Source organism: Zootoca vivipara, chromosome 4 (genome assembly GCF_963506605.1).
Source record: "Zootoca vivipara chromosome 4, rZooViv1.1, whole genome shotgun sequence".
Classification (NCBI taxonomy): Eukaryota; Metazoa; Chordata; class Lepidosauria; order Squamata; family Lacertidae; genus Zootoca; species Zootoca vivipara.
Window position 1 is genome coordinate 74,366,519 of NC_083279.1, and position 16,589 is coordinate 74,383,107.

General features: G+C 43.6%; 1 protein-coding gene across 1 annotated transcript in view; it reads right to left on the bottom strand.

The window, feature by feature from the left end:
* Positions 1-309: 309 nt before the first annotated feature.
* Positions 310-16,589, bottom strand: part of IGSF11 (immunoglobulin superfamily member 11) — a 167,322-nt gene continuing 151,042 nt past the window's right edge. The window contains exons 2-7 of the mRNA XM_035114595.2: positions 13,947-14,110; positions 10,229-10,436; positions 7,732-7,887; positions 6,008-6,130; positions 4,396-4,546; positions 310-3,277 (exon numbers count right to left, since the gene is read on the bottom strand). Of these exons, the coding sequence (XP_034970486.1) occupies positions 2,836-3,277; positions 4,396-4,546; positions 6,008-6,130; positions 7,732-7,887; positions 10,229-10,436; positions 13,947-14,110 (1,244 nt within the window). The 3' untranslated portion in view covers positions 310-2,835. The remainder of the gene's footprint in view (positions 3,278-4,395; positions 4,547-6,007; positions 6,131-7,731; positions 7,888-10,228; positions 10,437-13,946; positions 14,111-16,589) is intronic.

Consider the following 16,589-nt stretch of genomic DNA (forward strand, 5'->3'; position numbering starts at 1 on the left):
TCAACCATCTTGGGTGCTCTGCCCAACGTGAGAATGATGATGGGCAATGGATGCCTGGCTCTCCAAGGCTCACCCTGACAGTACATTGAGATTCCTCCAGAAGGCTCTCATTTGGAGAGTAGGAACACAAGAAGCTACCTTCTAGCAGACCAGGCCCGTTTGTTCAGCAACTCTGTGGAGTCAACCTTTGCTGTTGGCAACAGCAAAGCCCTGATCTCAACGCATGCATTTCTGAAGAAACTTCATCCCAGAGTACACATTTTTAAAATGCATTTTGGTGTGTTCTGGGAACTGAGGACTGCATTGCAAAATTTGGGAAAAGTGAAAAACCCAAAAGTTGACCACATTTCCAATCTGTATATTAGTCTAGATACAACAATTTTTTCTTCCATCCCTAGTGCTGAAGCATGGGAAATAATAATAAAATGCACAGACAACCGTTTCCCCTTTTATACGAATAAAAGTTTTATTGATTTTTTTCCTTTTTTTAGACAATTAGAAAGAACAAAGAAAGAGGAGAGCGAACAGTCTCATGAACGGTAGAACCGGGAAGGGCTTTCCGAGCACTGGAGTGTGAGCTGCCGTGGGCAGCATTCCTTGAAAACGTCCTACATTTTTCGTTGTTATAAAAGCAGAGAGAATGTGTGTCTCTGCGTTATTTTACCCCCGCCCTCTATTTTTGCATTGCTGTTTTTTTGTTTTGTTTTTAAGCCACACTTCCACCCCTCCCCTCCCCCCAAAACCCCCACCCCAACCTCCAAGTCTGGAAAGGAGAAACCGGCAGTGAGCACATGAGGAGAGAGACTGCTCCCTGGGAAACGTGTATAAATTCAGCAGCCCATCTGTCTGCCTGGTGTGCTCGGAAGTCAATGAAGCAAGTTGCGTATGTGTTATGGGGAAGAGGGGCTTAGAGGAGAGGAGGAGGAGGAGAGCATGGTTTGTTTGTTTTCTTTTTTAAAAGCAAAGAAGGCACAGAATCTCAGCTAAGCTTCAAACCCAGTGCAACCTGAAGGACTCTCTCTGCAAGCATAGTGTGTGGGTAGAGAAGGAAATATAGCCTGGGCAGGAAGCTCTCCTAGAGGATGCCTCTGTGCCCATTTGGAAGAAAAGTATGAAGTCTGGGTGAGCCAGTGGAAGCGGAAGAGTAGCAAGAGACCGACCTCCAGCAAACCCCTTTTCCAGTGCATGTTGGAAGGTGGGAGGGAGCCTGTGAAACAAGCCACCCCCTTTTATAGTGCTGGGGTGAGATCAGAAAGATGTCTCTCTCTCCTTCTCTCCCTCGTTTGTCAGTGCAGAGAAGGAAAGCCTGGTAAGAAGAGCTTCCAAGGGGAGCATTTTCCCGTTAAGGAGATCAGTGTGTCAGCAATACAAATGAGGCAGGTGTGGACAGCGGGACTCATGTGACATGTCCCTTGGCTCTGCCTCCTCGAGGTATTAGGAAATGGCCCCCCAGCTCTAAGTCTCCTCCACGGCATGAAAAGACCCTTGTTTGCTTATTATTTTTTCTTTTCTAAATCCTCAGTTTTAATTAAGGCTACTGAAAATTGCAAGAGTGAAACCTGTCAAGTCGGGCGGACAGGCAGGGGCAAGGAAGCAACAGGGCCTCACGCCAGCCTGCCACAGTGAGGCGCCATGTAAGAGTCAGTCACACCGCAAGGAGGGAAAGGGGGGGGAGCACTGCCACAAGCCTTCCTTTCTGCTGCTCCCTGCTTTCCTGCACTCTCTCTGTCTCTCTCTCTCTCTTTTTCCCTGCTCCCTTTACTATAATAAGCCCCAAAGATCCAAGAAAAGGAAGTTAAATGTGAAGCCTCAAATATGTGAATGTTCAACTGGCCATGCAAGCCAGACCCAAACAGCCCTATGGGGTGGGTGGGGAGGAGACAGACCCTGCCATGCAAACGCCAAAGGCGCTGAAGCCCAGCTCCTTGCAAAATGCCAGCCACATGCCCAGAAAACACAGCACAGCCCTCGATAAGCAACGGAGGCTTCAGCATTCCACCCAGCACCGTTACTGCCTCCCCCCACGAATCCCTCCTCTCAACAACAGCGAAACAGCAGCAGCAGTAGCACATTCTGACGCCAAGCAGCTCGTTGGGGAACAATGCCGGACTGACTTACAACGGTTTCCATGGAGGTGACAAGGGGTTGCTGGAAGCATCCAAAAAACTAGTGCAAGGTTGGGGCCGGGTGGATGGGGAAGAGAACATCCAGTCTAGGAAAAGGAGAAAGCAGGAGGGGGTGGCAAGAACAAACTAAAGAATAAAATATAACCCTCAAACGAATTCCCAATCTGCCCCTCCTCCCTTGTCTCGTGATTCTCTCTCTCTCTGTCCCTCTGAGAACAGCTTGGCTTGACCAGCATCTTTCCACTCCCCCCCACCACGTTCGTCATCTGTTTTGAGCCAAGCAGCCAATGTGCCATCCATAAGGCTGTTGAGTAGTCCTCCCTGCTAATGGCCCATCTGCTGACTATGGGGCCCTCTGAACCCCACCTCACTCGCCATCCTTGAGGGGGCCTCATTAGGTAGATCTTAGTAAACCAAGTGTGGCATCGTCCCCCTGTGACGCCTTGTGTGCCCCTCCCTTTGGCCTTGGCACATCCAGCCACAGCTGAGGAGACCCCTGAGATCATAAAAAGGGTTGTGGGAAGCAAGGGGAGGGAACCATCACACACCAGTGGGAGTGACCTGGGGTGGGGGAAAGACACAGAGGAGAGGCTTGATGTTCCCCTTCAACGCGTTTCAGGGAGGAAGAGAAGGGTCTCTTGTTTTGGCCAGGTCTTCACCCCCACTCGGTGCAACAGGTTCTTGTTTTCCTCAGAACCATGGCCACTTCCTACACCAAAGAGCCGGCTCGGCTCTGCGCCGGCACCATGACCGGCACTGCACCTATCCTTTCCAGCGTTGCCTGGCTCACGGCGTAGGAGCGTGTGTGCTGGGGTCTTGGCTTGCGGCTCACTGAGCCATTGCTTCTGGCCATCTCCTGTGGGGAGGGGGCTGTATTGGTTGTCACCACCAATGTCTTGGGTGGAGGGGGGGCTGGGTGGCCTCCATTGGCATAGACAGGGCGGGCGCTGGTGCTTCCAGTGCGGGAGAAGGGCTGGCGCACGTCGTTGTTGAGGCGAGCAAAGGAGTCTGTGGCATGGTTTGCTTTGGGGTCGTTCCAGTACCGGCTGTTGTAGGTGTTGGATGACGTGAGAGTGTCGTTCTCCGAGGATGAAGCATCGCCGTGGAATGCTTTGGTGGATGAAGAGCATTTGGGTGGCAGATCATCCTCCCTAGGGAAACAGGAGGAGGCCATTGTTAGCATTGTAGTTGTCCTCCATTCTAAACACCCCCATCCCTGGCAGGAACAAAAACACCTTGCACTGGCGCAGCACAAGGAGAAAAGCAAATAACCCACACCATGATGCCATGTTGGCTCAATGATGTGCCCAGTTTTGACATCTCCACCTTAAGTCTTATAATCCAGTTTTCTATGCCTCTATCTCAGCATCAGGCTGTTGGGCTTGAGGTCTAACAGAGTACAATGACGAATGACGAGCGACAATAGAATTGAGCAATGCTGGTCATGCACTTCTGGGAGTCTTTTTGGCCTCATTTCTCCTTGTCAATGGGATGTAAGTGGGGAACCCCATAAGCACTTGCCTTTGACTCCCACTACTGATCAATTATTATATTACCAGGAATGGTGTATTTGTTCACATGTCAACTCTTGGCAACACCTAAGGAAGAAATTATAGATGAAGCTGGCTTTTATGCCTGTACCAGAACTCTGGGTGGTCAAGCCACTACTAGTAATGAAAGAATCATGAAAGAAATTAGTGTACGCTAAAATATTATTCTGACAGAGGTAGGAGGAACCTTCCTTGCAGCTCAGCTGGAAATAAACTACGGCAAAAACTCTGGTACGGTATCACTGCTTTGATCCCTATTAATTTAGAAAGCCCCCAACAACTTAGGTCCAGGGTACCTCAGGGACCTGAACCTTTATATCCCAGCTTGATCACTGAAACCATCTGCTGGAGTGCCGTTGGTCATTCCCTGAGTTGGCAAGCTCATTTGACAACAGGAAACTGAGCCTTTTGTGTCATCAGCCCAGTGTTGTGGAACACTCTGACAACAGAGATTCTGCTGTGCCAACTTTTAAATGCCTGCTGAAAACCTTTACATTCCATCAGGCTTATGCAGGCAATTCAAAATATATATTTCCATAATAGTTAGCTGATTCTGATTTTAACTCTTTTTGTATGGATTTTTATTGTGTAGCTATATGTACATTTTTTGTAAACCACTATGATATTTTTTGAAAAATAAGTGGCATTTAATTTTTTTAAAATAAATGAAGAAGATGACGGGGGAAAGGGACAGAGCAATATCTTGTCGAAGGTCAAACCTTATCTCATTAGGAATTTCCTCCTCCTCTTCCTCCTTATGTTTGTTCTTCCAGTAAAAGAGTGTCACAGCCACCACGGTGATGCAGATGATGAGCACCAAGACCCCTGCAGCTGCAGCTCCAGCAATCAGGCCAAAGCTCCGGGGGTGAGCTGTGTGGGACATGGAATACGTGAGAAGTTGGAGTAGGGAAAGGGTATAGAGCAAGTTCAACCAAGCCTCAGCAGGTTTTCAGCATCAGGAGAGGCTTGATATCTCTTGTATCACCTATAATTACCACTCCATCACAAGCTATTGTCCAGCGTGGGACCCCAAGAGACAAGTGGGGTAGAATGCTCTCAGGATGGAGCCCACTTTAGGCATATCAGAAGCCACAGCTCGGAGAACCAAACTACCGTAGCTCTTACAAAGGAGAGCTGTGATTGGATTTAGTTTTCTTTTGCTGAAGGCAGCTATGGGGCTTCTCCATCCATTTGTGCAGGGGAGGGAGTCTACCAGTTGTGCTGCAGTGCCATCCAATGTGCACCCACACCCACCTGGAGTTGCCATTAGTTGTGAAAGGAATCATGTGCAAGTGCAGCTTATCTTCTACATGGTTAATTACAAGCATCCACCCTCTTAAGGGAAGAAAATTATATCCAGTGATAGATGGGCTCTCAGCTTCCAGTGCATTGTGAAAAAACACTGCACTTTCAATGCAGTGGGGGTGGGTGGGGGTGTTGGGCCTCTGGTTATTTTTAGAATGGGTCCAAATACCTGGTGCAAAGCAGTAGGTTTCCTTCCCAAACATGCTATTTAAAAAGAAGAAGCAAGCAGCAGGATCAACCCATTCTCTTTTGCCCTGAGCAAATTCTGTTTCCTTTCCTTTTCCAGTATTTGCATCTCAAGCACATTAGTTTTGTCATGAGATTTAGGTGCTTACTGAAGACATCTATATTTAAGAAGGCTTTCTTAATATAAAGTGACCCAGTCACTTATAGAACATGTTTATATCTGTAGAAATCATTTTGTTGTTTTTGGAATTTGTAAAGATGGTTTTATTGTTTTTAGAGTTTGCTGGAATAATGCTGCTATGTTTTATCCTGTTTTTATCCTGTACACGACTTTGATGGCATAATGCTATGAAGTGGTGTATAAATCTGTTAAATAAACAACAACGAAGTATTTACGGGATTAGCATCTCTTATTCCGGACTACAAATTTCCACACATGCAGCGAAGTTTCATGCATTACTAGAAGATGTGCTTCTGCTTTTCCCCAACCTGCTTCAACAACATAAAAAATGGGGTTCAAGGATCTCATTCATGATGGGGCAAGTGAGCCTGGGGAGAGGCTTCCAAATCTTACTACGAACAAGACTGAGGACTGCTCATTTCTCACATCACTACAGAGATTGGGAAAACAGAAGGAAGACACTTGTTCTTTTGCTTTCTCCATGTCTGTGTAATGCATGAATTGGTTAAAGACAGAGGTACTATGGGGAGGAAGTGGGGAAGGGCAACATACTGCTCCTGTGAGAAGAATACCCTGCTTGCATCCAACATGTGACTTAGCAGGCAATGAGACATGAGGCTGACTTGTGCAAGACAAGTCCCTCATTAAAACTGACTTACGTGTAATCACTTGAACCTCAAGAGTGCAAGTGCTGCTTCCGATGCCATTAGAAGCCACACACTGGTAACGTCCTGATGACACAGAGCTAATATTGCGCAGAATGACTGTACCCTGAACTTGGTCTAGATGAGAAGGAAGGGAAAAAAACATAAATTAAATTAAGAGACGTGGCATGTGGGGGGTGGAGAGAAAGACAGCCATTTCAATGCAGCCTTGAAAAGGCAAATCCAGTAAATCGTAAATTCTATGCAAGACTCTTAAGAGATAAATTAGAAAATAACCTTTAGATGAAAGCATCAGAAACAGACAAGATTAGGGTTTAAGGAGCTTACAGTGGACATTTTCTTCTTAAAGATTATTTTTTTATGTATGTGAAAGCTGAGGATAAGAGAATAAGGCAAGATAACTAGCAAGGGCCATCAACCAGCTAACACTTGTTCTTACAAGGAACTCAAATACAGTTGTCAACTACTCAGCTTTTTATCATTCCAGAAAGGAGGAAAAACACATTTTCGGATCCTTAATCAAGAGCCATATCTGATTCTGAGGTCCAAACAAAGTGTAAAACAGTGGGCTGATTTGGATGTAGTGCTAGAGCATAGTTCAGTACAATGATCCTAGGTGAGTCCCAGGCTTGAACACTCAGCCCTCCCTTCTGCTGTGACCACAAGGAGTTCGAAAACTTTTGCTTCTGCTTTAGATTAGCTACAGCTTGCCATGTTATCTAAATGAAACAAACAAACAAACAAACAAACAAACAAACAAACCTGTGAGCATTCAGCACAGCCCTAGGATAACCCTAGGATATAATGAGTTCGCAAACTGTAATGCAGGTGGCATTGGGGCACCAAAATATACCAGTTAAATGGCTTACTATATGATTTTCAATATAAGATAATATTTCAGCACACAACCAAAGTGCACAATCAATACATGGTTGTTTGTGCATTGATCCCATGGATGCTTCACCCACATGCTCATATTCACTCCACACACTTTGCAAATCACTTTTTTTAAAGTGTCTGTGTACTAGCCTTCACTCACAGATTGGAGTGGAACCACCAGCAGGAATGCAAGAGGTATTTGGCTGGCTCATTAATTCAAATCCCTAATATACACGAAGCATGCATCTCTAAAGTAAGGGTGGTTGAGCTGCAGCACAGTTCTGCAAGCCAACTATTATGGCACAGCATCAGGCCTGCCTCTTCTGCACTGCACTCCCAGGCTCAACAGGCAAGACACAAGACTGCACAACAATAATGGGAGTTGTGCAGACTGGTGTACCCTACAGTGGCACTGCCTCATGCTCTGGAATGGATTTATGGCACGTTGGGCAGAAAGGTTGACCACCCCTGCTCTAAGGTATGTGTGCTTTTTAAATACTATGATTAGAATTTCCACTAGAGGGCACCCAGTACTCTAAAGGTTCAGTTGCTTTCGTTATATTGGACAGATTATTTTCTTCCTATTCTTTATTTTAAGTGAGTTTCTGCACTTATCACAGCAACATTCATCACTCCCCTCCCCTCTGTGACCGTCTTGTATCTGGTGTTTCCTGCCCTGAAACCCAGGTAAGTCGGTCAGCAGTTTGGGATAGACCACATAAAGTTGTGACCTTAGTGCCAGCAGAACAAGCGAAGGGAAAATTCTCTTGGAAAATGCGGTTGTGGGGCCGTGTGTGTGTGTGTGTGTGTGTGTGTGTGTGTGTGTGTGCAATGATCACCTTGTGTGGCTGTCGGGGGCAGCTTGGGAGCACTGTCCAGTCGTTCCCAGTAATAGGTTGGCCGAGGGATGCCTTCTTCTGAACTGCACGTCAGTGTGATGTCACTGCCAATGTTCAAAGAGCCCTGAATTCTGCAGACTGGGGCAGATGGAGGAACTGCAGTGAGAAAAGATGGCAGAGCAACAGTTAGGTCAGGAGCTGTGTTCAACAGAAAAGTGTGACCAGTAAGGACTCTAGGCCCTGGAGGAGGAGGGCTGGGAGAGAAATTCAATTCAGTTCATAACTGAAGGTGAACTTACAGATTTCACATTTCCCCCCCAAAAAATCCTTCAAAATTTGCAGCTGTAATGTGGTTCCCCAGCCAAGTAATGTGTACAAAAACGAAGAGTGCATATACAATATACAATATTTTAGGGAAAATCACATGCAAAAATCCATTGTATTAGGGGGAAATGCAGATATGTGTGTATTATGTGCATAAAAATTTTCATGGTAGGATGAATTTGCACACAAACGCTAATTTTCATGAGGACTTTCTTTGGGGGAAGTTCAGACTGATAGAGAAATGTGGGTGGGGAAATGAACTTAAGGATTGGAAAAATGGAGTATGGATAGATTTTATTTTAATTTTATTTTAAAAAAGAGAGAGCAAAAAGACAGGCTGAGAAAACAAAAGATACAGATGGCTTAAGACTAATAGGGGAAGCAACAGGCGAGGTCACCTGCTAAGGCTTTTGTAGCTAGTGAGCCAGCTCAGTCATAACTGCTGACTTAATTGTGGCCATTTTCGATTAGTGTCCTCTACGGGGAAGAACAACATCTGCAGCTCCCCACCAGCTTATACAATAAAGATATCATTAAAGCTTTTTGCTTTGAGCCAATTCTAGTAGCAGAATGAAGATGGGAGGTGTCACATTATTCCTTTTGCAAAAAGATAACACAACTGTTGGGAAAAATAAGATACGATAACTTTGGAAACACCCAAGTAGTTTTTTCAATTAAATATTAGGGACATGGTAAAAGTGAACCAGAGACATGCATTCCCTCATTTCTCCCACTTGTATTTAAAACAGCAAGTACTACAACTGCTGTCAGTACTTAAACTGGAATGGGCATGTTTTGCTCAACTGCATACACTAAGGAATTTTGTGGAAATGGTCAGTGAGCCTCCCCTCCTGTGGTGTCAAGTAGTAGTAGTAGTAGAAGCAGCAGCAATATCATAAACACTTCAAAATATTGAGGAGAAAGTTGATATATAGTAGAACTGGTGGATTTCAGGATACTGTTTTTGAAAGGATTAGGAAGAGAAAACCTTTCTGTAGGTTGGGGCCTAAAGTAATACAGTAATACAAGGTGGTGGTCTTAGGGCTGCTAGCTTACAAGTTTTTTAAAATAATAATAATAATATGAAAGACACATAAAATCTACCACCTCATATTATTTTACATTTTTGAAGTATACACCATAAGTCAAATTACTTTCTTCCTCCTCTATCAATGGCACTGAATTCCCCCTTTAATTGGAAACAAAGGTTTAATGAAGGGAGTACCCCACCCTAATAAATTCTCTGTTTAGGTGAGGGAAGTAAAAGTTGACTGAGGCAAAAAATAAATAAAATAAAAATCCCTAAGGCTCCAGGAACATTTTAGCCCCACTCACTTGACTCTTCTTGGTTGGCCAGGAATCAATCCAGGCCATGGACTGAAAGGCCCCACTCCACTTCATCGGGTTTACAGCTTGGTAAATTGCCCTCCAAGAGTTCCATGTAGGATGAATCACCAGTCGGCAGACCCAAGGACCCTCTGAGTACACCAGGTCCATTAAAATCTGAGGCTCTTGTCTGAAATGTGAGGTCTCTGACCAACTCCTTCTCCTCTTTCTCCTCATTGCTGTCTTAAAACATGGCTCCTGTCTAACTTGATTTTCGGCCTGCCTCTTAACTCCACAGACCCTGATCTGCCTTCCCTGGAATTCAGCCTCACTTGTTTGGGACATTGCTCCTGCCTCCACCCTCTGGTTTGGATCTTTGCGCACATCACTCGCAGACCCCTGTTAAGTGATGGCAGGAGCAGAAGCTTAGATCTAGAGAGCCAATGTTTGCTTTGTCCCCTTGCTAATTAGGCTTCTTTCCCTACAGGTCACAATGAAACAAAACAGAAACGTCTGCCAGGTGCAGCTTCTCCTGTCACCATGTACTACAATGGGAAAAGCCACTTGAGGTGAAATTCTCCTCTGCAAGAATACACCCAGCGCTTTCTGATACTTGTTACAGTATGTGAAGGAGAAGGGGAGCTCCTTTGTTTTGTTTTTAGGCTTACACCCCTGACGGTCTAATATTCCACCATCCGAAGGTAGTTTTGAACTCACATAGCCCAACATTTTGTCTCACCTGTGCCATTATGTGGCAGACTAGCTATTTCAAGTTTTGAGGAAAACCAGCCTCCTGTTTCAGGCTTTTCATGGTTATCAGTGGTCTGGACTAGAGCAAAGCACATACCTAAGACGTTGAGCCCAATGACTCCAATATTCCGGCCACCTCGGTCTGGTAGATTGTTGACCAAACACTGGTAAGTCCCAGTGTCTGACAGCTGGGTGTTGTTGATGAAGATGGAGGCACTGGTGGTTGGCATCGTCATTGCAAACCCCACTCGCCCATAAAACTGGGGTGCACCATCAAAAATCTGACCCCCCTGGTAAATAATAACCTGAAAAACAAAGATATGACACTTCTCTTTAACAAAGTAATGGTTAAACGAGGACTTGTTCACTCATTATACAGAGGCTTCAGTGTCCTGTGGTTTTAGTGCAATTAAAATACAACAATTGTGTTCTGAGGGTAAGATAAGCCATATGAAGTTCCTGGGTACTTACTATGCACGGCTTCTACTTTTCCTACCATGGAGAAGTATTTGCACAATAGATTTAAAAGATATAGGGGAAACTACAATGAAATGTTCCCCTAAAGGGAAGAGTCAGGCCTAGTCAATTTTATATGTCTTTCTATTTAGAAGGAGGACACAAAAAGGCTTATAAGCAGGGAGGGAGTTTGCATATCTCCCTCCTCTGCATTTTGGAGTCCTGGAATACATGGTCTCATTTCCAAAGTGGAACCGATGCATTAGGAACCCTTCTCTCTTACTATTTTATATTTGCAAATTTTGTACTGAGTATTGAACATGGTCTGTTCTTTCACATTCACCCACCCACACAAAAAACGGTGTGCAGAATGCATTAGGGGAAAATAAAGCGGCTTTTATGCATTTGCATCAAGATTCATTTTTATGTGCTATTTTACTGTTTTGCATGTGTTATTTTACGTTTTGGTAAATCAGCACAAGAAAAAGCAGCAGTATTTACCAACGTGTGTGTGCGTGTGTTTCAATTCAAATGTATACATATTGATTGCTTCGGTCGCTCTGTATGATGACCTCTGTCGAAAGAGAGACAAGGGAAATGTGTCCCTGTTAATTCTTCTTGACCTCTCAGCAGCTTTCGATACCATCAACCATGGTATCCTTCTGAAGCGACTGCTGAACTAGGGGTGGGTAGCACCGCTTTGCAGTGGTTCCAGTCCCACTTGGATGGTAATTCCTTGAGGGTGTTGCTTGGGGAGTGCTTTTCAGGCCTGTGGAGCCTTCAATGTGGGGTTCTGCAGGGCTCAATCCTATTCCCCACATCGTTCAACATCTACAGGAAACCACTGGGTGGGGTTATCTGGAGGTTTGGAGTATGTTGTCAGCAGTATGCTGATGACACTCAGCTCTATTTCTCCTTTACATCTGCAACTGAGGTAGTGGAAGTGCTGGACTGGATGAGAGCCAACAAACTGAAACTCAATCCAGGTAAGACTGAGGCACTGCTAGTGGGTGGTCCCCTGGACCAGATAGGTGGGAGATCGCCTACTCTTGATGGGGTTACACTTCCTCTGAAGGAGCAGCTTCGTAGTTTAGGGGCACTCCAGGATACTTGAGGCTCAGGTGGCCTCAGTGGCCCAGAGTGCCTTCCATCAGCTTCGGCTGGTGGCCCTGCTACGTCCCTATCTGGACAGGGATAGCCTAACTACTGTTGTCTATACTCTGATAACCTCAAGGTTAGATTACTGCAATGCGTTATGTGTAGGGCTGCCTCTGAAGACGGTTCGGAAACCTCAGATAGTACAGAATTCAGCGGCCATGTTGCTCACTGGAGCAAGACGGTTTGAGTATATTACACCAATCCTGGTCTGACTGCACTGGCTTCCAATTAGGTTCTGGGCCCAAATCAATGTGCTGGTTTTGACCTATAAAGCCTTAAACGGCTCAGGACCACAATACTTCAAGGACTGCCTCTTTCCATATGAACCTACCCAGACATTGAGATAATCTTCTGAGGCCCTTCTTCGTGTGCTGCCTCCTCCTCGAGAGGTCTGGAGGGTGTCAACACAAAAACGGGTCTTCTCTGCAATGGCTCTCCGTCTGTGTATTGCTCTCCCCAGGGAAGTTCGTCTGGTGCCTTCATTATACAGCGGTGCCTCGCTTAACGAATGCCCTGCTTAACGAAATTTCCGTTTAACGAAAGGTTTTTTCTAGTGGAGGTTGCCTCGCTAGACGAATTCGTTTTACGAAAAATTCATCTAGCAAATCGCGGTTTCCCATAGGGATGCATTGAAATTCAATTACAGTGGTACCTCGGTTTATGAACACAATTGGTTCCGGAAGTCTGTTCATAAACTGAAGCGTTCATAAACTGAAGCGAACTTTCCCATTGAAAGTAATGGAAAGTGAATTAATCCGTTCCAGACGGTCCGCGGAGTAAGCGTTCATAAACTGAAACAAACTTTCCCATTGAAAGTAATGGAAAGTGGATTAATCCGTTCCAGACGGGTCCGCGGAGTACTTAAACTGAAGCGTTCATAAACTGAAGCATGGGTGTAATTGGTTCCGGAAGTCTGTTCATAAACTGAAGCGTTCATAAACTGAAGCAAACTTTTCCATTGAAAGTAATGGAAAATGAATTAATCCGTTCCAGATGGGTCTGCAGCGTTCATAAACCGAAAATTCATAAACCGAGGTGTTCATAAACCGAGGTTCCACTGTAATGCGTTCCTATGGGCAAAAAAATTCCCCCCAAAATTCAATGCATTCCTATGGTATTCGCTTGACGAATTTTTCGTTAGAAGAAAAGACCTGTGGAACGAATTAAATTCGTCTAGCGAGGCACCACTGTACACCTTTAGGCACCAGGCAAAAATGTTTCTTTTTAACTGGGTCTTTGGTTGATTTGATTGACATCCTATGCCTTCATAAAATGTGGAGTTTTTTTTTGGGGGGGGCTTATTTTGTTGTTGTTGCTATTTTGATTATGTATTTTGTAGTTTTATATTTTGATTTTATTCTGTGAAGCATCCTGAAACCTCTGGTATAGCATCCTGAAGCATCCTGGGTATAGGGTGGTATATAAATTCAATAATAATAATAATAATAATAATAATAATTCACTGACAATGTATTCCAATAACAAGCATAAGCCTGAGTTTGCATTCATTTTTAAAAATGTATCAAAATGAAACAAACTGTCTATAAAATAGGGACCCTTTGTCCCACCTATCTGAAATCTGACAAGTCTGATGTTATCAAAAAAGATGCACAGGCATAGCCTAACTGTTCCCTCTCTCCTCCCCCTCCCCCTCCCCCAGAAACCTTTCTATGACCTGTATAGGCTGTTCCAGCAGAATTCAATGTAAAGAAGCCAAGATTCACACATTACAGCCAAAAAAGGTCATTTGCGGCTATGGTCTGGCTGCTTCCCACATTTTCAGAACGTAATTGGGGGAAACCAGCACAACCGATGCAGCCCTAGATTGTAAACCGAAGGGCAAGTCTTCTGTTACTTGCATTGAGCCATCCTGTCCAATCCTGCTCCAATACTTTGGCCATTTTGTGAGAAGAGAGGACTCCCTGGAAAAGACTCTGATGTTGGGAAATACTGAGGGCACAAGGAGAAGGGGACAACAGAGGACGAGATGGTTGTACAGTGTTCTTGTAGCTACTAATATGAGTCTGACCAAACTGCGGGAGGCAGTGGAAGACAGGAGTGCCTGGCGTGCTCTGGTCCATGGGGTCAAGAAGAGTCGGACACGACTAAACGACTAAACAACAACAACAAATAAGGCATCCTATGAGCCTATTGGGGGTGTGTGGCCAACAAGTTCTGTGTTTCCACCAAGAGTTTGGTACCTGTTCAGGCTGGTTGGCATTGGAGAGTGGCGTGACCATCCAGATGACGTTAAGGTTATTAAGCGCAGCACTGGTGGTAAAAGTACAGGGCAGGACCGCCGTCTGGCCTCGAGCAACTTCAACACTCCTTGTGTTCATGAACACTTCCAGGGGACTCACTAGACCTGTAAAGAAAGAGGCACCAAGGTGACATGCTGTATTTATCCAGGAGACCATTTTTTAACCTCTGCCTGCAATGACATACATACAAATGTGAGAAATGTGAGAGTGAGCTTCTGTGACCCTGAACATCCTCACTTCCTCTCCTGTTTTCCCTCCCCTCCCCACAACGAGGCCGCTGCTTTGGCCCACTTTCCAATACTGCCTACTGCCTGGAGCAATCCAGGACAGTCTGCGGCGCCTCTCTGGCTCTTGGTGCGCAGGATGCAGGAGGCATATAAAAGACAAAGATTCGTATTGCTAAGCTAAATAGCACCTGCAGGGCTACAGATGGGGATGGCGCACACAACAACTGCTTCTGACAGGTAAACGTAGGAAAGGTAACAAGGGAGTATGGAGGAGGAACGTATGCTGAGTTTGCATCTGCTTTTGTTGGGACAGGCTGGTTCTGAGGCACAAATGCATGCAGCACCATAGAAGTGTACAAAGCAAAGGCAAAATGAAATAAAAGGAACTGCTCTCAACAAGCTCCTTGTTCTAGCCATGCCTTCCATCGCCGCCACCATTTGTTATTTCCAGAGTCTTTAACTAGTGCTGAGCACTTTATAAGCTTTATAATAATTCACAACAGTTCTTGCCCACAGGCTTACAATCCACTACATTTATTTACACCCCACAACCTATTTGCATTCAGAAATAGGGCATGCACAAGTATAAACATAGTTCAAAATTACTAATTTAATATATCTTCACTAAATGGTTCAAATACAAACTGCTAAAACACACAGGATGCACATGCAGTCCCAGCAGCATTAAAAACCACATATTCAACAGAATCCAATGACTGATGATACTTCAAGCTACAGGTGAGTGGGCTTTTCCATCTTGAAATATTATGCATATTGGATAGATTGATCGATGGATAGATATGGTGGCAAAGCCGAAACCTTCTCCCTGATAGGCTTCTCCTTCTTTTTGCTTGAAGGAACACTTTTCCCCATGGAAAAGCAAGCAAATAGTGCAATATGGTACCCCACCCACAGTTTGAAGTAATACAGTCCAAGAAAAGCTTAGATCTTGATGCTACATTGATCAACAATCCAAAATTTTCCCGAAATATATTTGTCCTAGGGAAGCACCTGCCCTGTGGAACACCTTCCCATCAGATGTCAAACAGATAAACAATTACACAACTTTCCAAAGACAGCTGAAGGCAGTCTTGTATCAGGAAGTTTTTTTATGTCTCATGTTTTGCTGTTTGTTTGTTTTTAAACAAACAATTTTCATCAGGGTGCATGAAAACCTTTTTTTTTAAAAAAAATTTTTTTTATTTAAATCAGATTTTTAAAATAAAATGCTTTTGGAGGAAAAATCTTTTAAAGATAGTTTTCTATTTAGGTTACATTATAGTCCAAAGGCTATTCATCAGGAAATGAGGATTTGTTTTAAGTTTTTCATGTGTGCTAAAACGCAGTCAATTTTTTTTTTAAAAAAACGTTTAACCACATCAGTTAACAAATACTGTATGGATATATATGCTATAATGTTATTGCTTTACTTAAATAAATTGTTTAAATTGTTATTAAGGAAATGATTATTTTTCTCCTTCCAATAAAGTACAGCAGAAAAGTTATCCAAATATAAACAGTTAACTTATTAAACCTCACAATTATTTCATAATTATCTGTCTATTTATTTCTAATAGTATAACCAAATCAGTAAAAAAAAATTATAATTGTAAAAATTACTCTGAAAATTTATTCTTCCAAAAATGAAACTTCATCTGGTTGTAAATATTAAGATTATACCAGCAAGAATGAGTCTTTCTGTAAAAAATAAAATTAAAAATATCTATTTGGTTTAAATCAAATCCACCCTGATTTTTATTAAAATTTTGGTTTACAAAAGTACATGCCTTGTCTTTTTTCAGGTTGTAGAATCTTTTTTTTTACATTTGAAGTGAGTTGTTAGTGTTGTATACAGAATGACGTTTGGGAAGAAGAAGAAGCAGGGAAAGTGGGGGTGGTGTAATACTTGGTATATATGTGGGACTTTTATTCTCTTTCTATTTGTTTATTATATTTCCTTGGAAGTGTTTTTATCATGTTGGAAGTTGCTTAGCATGGCTGGGGCTACCCAGTCAGATGGGTGGGATATTATTACAGTATTATTATTATTATTATTATTATTATTATTATTATTATCATCTTCTTCTTAGCTCAGTGATAGAACATCTGCTTTGCACACAGGTTCCGTCTCAGACACCCCCAGGTAGAACTGAGAATGTATCCAGTCTGAAGCCTTGAACAGCCAATGACAGTCAATGTAAATATTGCTGAGCTAGATAATAAATTGCCAGACTCCATACCGGGCAACTTCCTATGCTCGTATCTTCTGAATCCTAACAGCAGAATTTCCACTAAAAGAACCTAAAATACTTGTGGCCCAAACTAGATGAGACATCAATACCATGCAATTAGCAAT